This window comes from Prionailurus bengalensis, chromosome A1, assembly GCF_016509475.1.
Source record: "Prionailurus bengalensis isolate Pbe53 chromosome A1, Fcat_Pben_1.1_paternal_pri, whole genome shotgun sequence".
In the NCBI taxonomy this organism is placed as follows: domain Eukaryota; kingdom Metazoa; phylum Chordata; class Mammalia; order Carnivora; family Felidae; genus Prionailurus; species Prionailurus bengalensis.
In genome coordinates this window covers 88,143,434-88,150,575 of record NC_057343.1, presented here as the reverse complement: position 1 = coordinate 88,150,575, position 7,142 = coordinate 88,143,434, and the positions used below count along the sequence as shown (strand labels likewise).

At 62.5% G+C, this 7,142-nt stretch overlaps 1 protein-coding gene across 1 annotated transcript; it reads left to right on the top strand.

Annotated features, from left to right (window-relative positions):
- Positions 1 to 519: 519 nt before the first annotated feature.
- Positions 520 to 3,689, top strand: RNF187 (ring finger protein 187; the record flags this gene model as incomplete). Its single annotated transcript, XM_043584113.1, has 4 exons — positions 520 to 1,299; positions 2,708 to 2,800; positions 3,002 to 3,223; positions 3,365 to 3,689. Coding segments are annotated over 4 exons (1,098 nt in total), but the record flags the coding sequence as incomplete, so codon positions are not given.
- Between the last annotated feature and the right edge of the window lie 3,453 nt (positions 3,690 to 7,142).

Genomic DNA, 7,142 nt, shown 5'->3' with positions numbered 1-7,142 from the left:
GATTGCATGGGGGTAGGTCCGCGCGTGGCGGTTGCACGAGGAAAGGGCCCACGCGGTGCGGTGCGTGTAGAGCGGTTGCTTGGGGGTAGGTCAGCGCGTGGCGGTTGCACGAGGAAAGGGCCCACGCGGGACGGCGCATGCCCAGCGGCTGCACGGGGGAAAGACCCACCCGACAAGGCGCGTGCAGGGCGGTTGCATGCGGCAGGGTCCGCGCGTGGCAGTTGCACGAGGAAAAGGCCCACGCAGGACCGCGCGTACCCAGCCGTTGCAGGAGGAGAGGGCCCCACCAAGGCCTTTTCCAGCCCCGCCCCGACAGCGCAGGGGCGGGGCGCTCACCGCCCAGGTCCTGGCAGCTTACAAAAAAAATTAGAAATTAGTTTTCATATACTAATATGACACCTCTCCCTATTGTTTACGAGTAATTTAAGGAGAAATGACCATCCTGGTAAGACTTCAGGGTGCGAGGACGTGGGCCGGGCGACGGACGGGAGAGTGAGGCGCACCGCTGCCAGGACCTGAGAGGGGTGGAGTACATCGCTGCCAGGACCCGGGAGGGGACGCGCGCACCGCTGCCTGGACCTTCCCGGGGAGAGTGTTGCTGCCGGGACTCCGAAGGAGGAGCGCGCACCCCTGCCGGGACTTTGTAACGGGAGCACGGCTGCCAGGATCCCAAGGAGTGAAGCACACCTCTGCCAGGACCCTGCGTGGAGCGCACCGCTGCCAGGACCCTGCGTGGGGCGCCCCGCCGTCCCCGCTCCGCGCGTCCCAGTCGCCATCCTGGTCCACGTCCTAGGCTCTCCGGCCGTGTTCTCCATCCCCGTCCCCGGTCTCCGCCTCGTCTCGGGCCGGCCTCGCCCGCACTCCCTGGTCACCGTGCCTCCGCCCGCGCCCTTCCGGAGGGCCTCCGCCGCCGCCGCCCTGGCGCTGCCCGCCGAGGCCGCCTGCGCCCTGTGCCAGCGCGCGCCGCGAGAGCCGGTGCGCGCCGATTGCGGCCACCGCTTCTGCCGGGCGTGCGTGGTGCGCTTCTGGGCCGAGGAGGACGGGCCCTTCCCGTGCCCCGAGTGCGCCGACGACTGCTGGCAGCGCGCCGTGGAGCCCGGCCGCCCGCCGCTCAGCCGCCGGCTGCTGGCGCTCGAGGAGGCGGCCGCTGCGCCCGCGCGCGACGGCCCGGCCTCCGAAGCGGCGCTGCAGCTGCTGTGCCGTGCCGACGGGGGCCCGCTGTGCGCCGCCTGCCGCATGGCCGCGGGGCCCGAGCCGCCAGAGTGGGAGCCGCGCTGGAGGAAGGCGCTGCGCGGCAAGGTGCGGGCGGCGGCCTGTGCGCGGCCCGTCCCCGGCCTGCGTACCCCCCCCCCCCCCAATCCCCGGGCTGGTCTGACTTCCCCTCCCCAGCCGTCCGTCCTACACCCTCAGCGGGTGTTCTGTTTCCCAGCCTGAACCCCGGCTCCCCGCCCCCACACCTCGGCCGGTGTCAGATCCCCCCCCCCCCCCCGGCTTGGTGTCCTGTTCCCCATCCGTGCTTTCTGGCCTTGGGCAGTGCAGTCTCCATCCTCCGAGCGGGGCCCAGTCCTCCAGTCATCCCCGGTCCCCAAACCTCTGACGGTACCCTGTCCTGTTTCCAATCCGGATCCCTTATTCTGAAGTGTGCTCGGTTACCCCTCATTTGCCGGACAGTGCCCTCTCCCCCTTCCTTCTCTCCTGGACGGTGCCTTCTCCCCTTCTCCCCCAGCCCTGTAAGGCGGCTGTGCCCGCCCCATCGCTGGACCGTATTCTTTTTTCTCCACCTCCGACACTCCTCTCCCAGCTAGGATTCAGACAGTTCCGGCCCTCCCTGCACCATACTGAAGACAGTGACCATCTGCTGACCCCACCCCCGTATTTCGCCTACCGCACCTCATTCCCCTCCTCCAGGCGTGACGTCACCCTGTGGCAGTGCCCCTGCTCCCCCCGAGGTTCTGTCTAGTGGACCAGGCAGTCGGCCTGGGCTGTCACCTGCTGTGGTCCAGTGCGGCCCCGCCCCCCGCCTTTACCTGGACCATTTTCATACTGGCGCTCCATGACCCCCACCCACTTGGTTCTGAAACCTTGGCTGTGCCATGGACCATTGCGTGGGGCACCTGACCCTGGGGAGAAACCTGCCATTGGAGAGTCTGGGTGCAGGTGGGCCCAGGGGACCCCCCCCCCCCCCGAAGAGCTGGGGGCAGTGCTATTTCCGAGAGTAAAAACGGATCCTTTCTTGGTGCTGAGACATGGTGGTCCATGCCCACCTGAGAGGAGGGAGGAGAGAGCATGGCAGCAAATTATCAGGGGTGGGTCCTGCGGTTCCTGTGAGCCCTGGGCGGTGGCACTGGTGGGTGGTGGCTAGGGGCTGCACTGCTGCTAGCCGGTGGACAGGAGCTGGGCTCTGCTTCTGCTGGGGAACCCTAGGTCTAGGTCAGCGCACTCTTGAAAAGCCGTGCTCCATCCCTCCCATCGGTGACCGTAACACTGGGCCCCCCCACCCCCCCAAGGGGTGGTCTTATGTCTGGTTACCTGGTTATATTCTTGGCAGACCCTTTCCTATCAGAGTTCTTTCTGGGGAGAGCTTAGAGGGGTTGCTGAGACCCCCCTCTGGTCCCTGCAGTCCGTTTTTGCTGAGTCTGCCCCCGGACCAGGTGAGGGGGACCCTGGACCTCTGACTGCACCCATCAGTAACCATGTGTCTTTCCAGGAGAACAAGGGTTCTGTGGAGATCATGCGGAAAGACCTGAATGACGCCCGGGACCTGCACGGCCAGGCTGAGTCTGCTGCTGCCGTTTGGAAGGCAAGTGTCCTCCAGCCTGGGGTCTGCCCAGGGAGAGGGTGTGGGTGTGAGCCCTGACCCCATTTGGCAGGGATGCAGCGGAGTGATGCTGGCTGTGCAGCCAACCCTTCTCCCCAGGTGGGCAGAGGTGAGGCGGGAGGCCCCAGGGTTAGCCCTGGGACACAGGTGTCCCTCCGTGCCGTCCACCTGCCTGCCCTGCAGGGACACGTGATGGACCGCAGGAAGAAGGCCCTGACTGACTACAAGAAGCTTCGGGCCTTCTTTGCCGAGGAGGAGGAGCGTTTCCTGCAGGAGGCGGATAAAGAGGAGGGGTCCGCAGAGGACGAGGACACAGACCCGGCCGAGCGCTTTGGGTCACTGCTGCAGGCTGTCTCGGAGCTGGAGAGGAGGCACCGCAACCTGGGGCTCAGCATGCTGCTTCAGGTGGGCCCCCTGTTGTGTCCGGGCCCCAGAGGAGGGTGCCAAGGCCCTGCGGGGTTGGGGGCAGGCATCAGCAGGTGGCTGGGGCGCCTTTGGCCTGGGTGTTCTCACAGCAGCTTCCTCTCCCTCCACACCCTCCTGCAGTGATGTCCTGCCCTCTGCTGGCTCCAGACGGTAACAGCTCCATCCACCCTGGCCTGTTGCCCAGCAGTTCCTCCATCACCTCCTCCTGGACCCGCAATGACCTTCACCCATGAGGGTCTGCACCGAGGTGCACACGCAGGACGCATACCATGGGTGGCCACCTTGGGTGGGCCAAGACTGCCCCTAGCAGTGTCCCTGTTCCCTTTCCCTGTGGGTATTCCTGGTCCCCAGGCTGTAACCGTTTTACTGTAGAGACCTGTAGCTACTGGTGGGTACTGTTGACCCCAATGTATCACGACTCTTCATAAAGTTCTTGTTGCTGTCACTGAGTCTCATTTGCCTGGGGTCTCCGTGGCCCACGGCGGTTGCCAGGCAGCCCAGATTGTGCAGGCCTGGCACCCACCCCATTTAAATTCCACCCACGATGGGGCCGCTCTGTTGGACATGCAGACCAGACCCCTGCACATGTGTGGGGCATCCAGTTAGGGTGCAGGGAAGAGAAGGCTCACGGCACCTGGAGGGGAGGGCGGGCAGGCAGGTCGACTGTGGCTAGAGCTCCCTACAGCATGTGTCCCGGGGCAGAGGACCAGTGTGGGTACAGGTCACCCCCAGGCCTGCACGTGGACGCCATGTTCCCTCTTGCTCTGCCTCTGGCTCCCTTTGCTTCAGGTTTTCTCCAACAGACGAATGTGGCAGACTTGTGACTTAGTGGTAGCATCATCATGTACATTAGGGCAGCCAATAGTGCCGCAGCACAGAGATGGGGATGTGGGGTCCTAGAATGTTGACACGGGGCCATTAAGGATGGCTGAGGCTGGGAGTCTTCCCAGATGGTGCAGACTTAAGGCCTGTAGGTGCATTCGCACATTCCCAGATGAGGCCTCAGCACTATTGCCCCTCTGTTTCTGAGAGTTTGGGTGTGGCTGGTGTTCGTGGAGCCCAGTAGAGAGGGCTTGCTCCAGCCGGTTTGCCTGGCATCCCTCCTCCCATCTGCCTCCTCCCCTGCCCAGAGGGTCTCCAGGGACGTGCTGTATCCACACTGCTGCAGGAAGAGGGCTCCCGCAGATGGGACTTCTCTCTCATGGGCTCTCTGCCTCCGCTGAGTGACCCTGGCCAGCTGCCTGCCTGCCTTCTCTGTGGAGATGTGCTGGACAAACTGTGGGACCATGGCCAAGTAACAATAATCCTGACTCCTCAGACCCAGGGACAGTGCTAGAAGCGTCCCACTCTAGATGTGGGGTGGACATAGGGAGGGCACTGTAGGGAGTCTGTGTCCAGCAAGCCAGGAACATTCTAGTGTGGATGGCCTGCAGTTGCAGCCAGGCCCACTGCCCACTTAGTTTCTCGAAGTGCCCCGCTGGCCTCCAGGGCCTCGTGACCCACCCCAACTACCTGCTCCCTGCTGGCACCACCCCCCCCCCCCACCCTCGTGCCCCTATTCAGCCCTGTGGAATAGTGTTGCTCCTCCAGATTTGTGCGGCCGGCCAGTCCCCTGCCTTCGAGTTCGCGCTCAAATGACATCTTATAGAAACTGTACAATATCTTCACAAGCTCCTGCGTGTGAGGACAAGCAAAGCAAGGTCTCGTGTGGGCTCTCAGCGGTCCTCGTGTGTGCCCCTCCGTGTGATCCAGGTCCGTGCAGGGGCAGGAGCCCAAGGAGAGCAGGCAGGGCTCTGCACAGAGGCCCCGAAGTGGAGGTTTGTCTGCTAGAAGACTGGGGGCACTTTGAGGAAACCGGTTCCTTTGTGCAGGGCCCAAATGCCTTTCCCTCCGATCCCCCTTATCTATCCCAGGCAGACCTGCTTGTTTCCAGTTTCAGGGATGTTGAGTCTGGCGGGCAGAGACACACTGGGGGGCCCTTTGCACTCTGCGGAGTGCTGATTGACCAGGTGCAGGACAGCAGCACGGCAGGAGAGGCCCACACCATTGGTCAGACAGGCTCCGGGAAGGGCCGGGGAGGTGGCACCCCAGTTCTCTGTTAGGGCTGGAAACAAGGAACCCAGATGATGTGGGTCAGGACGCCCTGAGGGGGTGTGAGCCAGCACCGCTGCTTTGAACAGCCGCCTGAGAGAGTAAGCTCCATAAACAGGAGAAGCAGGCTGGCTGGGAGGTCGGTGGGGGGCAGGGGGCATGCCCGGGACCCGCCCCCAGCCCACCAGACTTGGTGATTTGCCAGAAAAGCTCCCAGAGCTCATTGAAGGCTGTGGTGCTCACAGTGACCGTTTATCACAGGGTGAGGAGACAGGTAAAGGTCAGCTGAAGGGAGAAGTGGGGAGCAGCAGAGTCCAGTAAAAGTGCCCAACACAGGTGCCATGAAGTCCAGCCACAGACCAGAGACCCTGCCCTGTGTCACATGGTCAGGCCACCTGGAGTGGCCCAGGGCCCCTGGGCACACAAACATTCCTAGCAGGGTGCCCTGGGGGTTAGGTTCAGAGATTGCCTCCCAGCCAACTACACCCTGGGCCGGGTGCTACCCTGTACCCTGTGTCACCGCACTCCAGCGTGCCTTGGATGACAGCATCTTCTGGCCCCGGTGCACCTCGGACAGTCACGGAACCTTGTTTGTAGTGTTGAGAGGTTGGGCGTGACCTGGGTCCCCGTTACAGTGTGGGGGCTGTGTGGTGGAGCTGGTCCTGCAGAGATGTGCACACAGGGTGCCCCGACCGGATGTGCTTGCCTAAGACCAGCAGAGGTGTCTGGGGAGAGGCTGGTCTGCCGATGGTGTCCTGGATGCAGGTGCAGCTCCTCCCAAGGGGCAGAGCTCTGTAGACCTGGGCACTGACACCCACCCTCTCACCGTGGGTGGTGGGGGTCCTGCGGTGGGGTGGGGTCACAGCAAGAGAATACTGTCAATCCTTGCCTGCCAGTGGGGCCACCCAGTGCTTGGAACTGTCCCCTCAGGTAAGATACAAAGGCTTGTACAAAATGCCTGTTCTGCTCAGCCGGGCGGCCCACGGCCAGAGTTAACGTAGGCTGGCATGTCACAACTGACGTGGGTCATACTAAGACCATGCAGGAAACTCCTGCAGATCAGGAAGAGCCCAGAGCAATGGGGTTCAAGACCCACAGCTGAGGCTGGTGCAGAAGAGGAGCCAGAAGGCTCAGAAGCCCAGGGAGAAATGCTCAAAGTTAGTAGTGCCTGGAAGTCACAATGTCCGGATGGAGATGGGGCAGTGGACAGCAACCCCCCCTTCCCCTGCACCCTTACCCCAAGCCCCTGCTCTCCTGCTGCGTTCTGGAGTTCAAGCTGCCAGATGTCCTGGCATTTAGGGTGTAGTGACTCTGGACCCAGCAACCCTGCTTACAAATGTCCTATTGCAAAGATGTCCTCCCCAGGCCCACAGGGTGATGCACATGCCAGCATTCAAGGCTCTGTTGTCATGGGGGAGGGGGTGGGCAGGGCAGACTCCAGTGCCCCACAAGGGGGAGGTGGGAAGTCAAATGGGGGATGGAGGCCACGGAGTAGGCCGCAGCCCTGGGGACACAGGAACTAGACACAGGGGAACATGGACTGTCTAAGGGCACCATGCTGAGTCACAAAAATAAAGAAGTATAAGATGGCACTATTTGGGGCACTTGGGTGGCTCAGTCCATTACAACAATGGCTCAGGTCATGGTCTCACTGCTCAGGAGTTCGAGCACAGCATTGGGCTCTGTGCTGACAGCTTGGAGCCTGGAGCCTACTTCAGATTCTGCCTCTGTCTCTCTGCCCTTCCCCTGCTTGCACTCAGTCTCTCAAATATAAGATATTAAAAAAATTAAACTAAAAACACAAAAC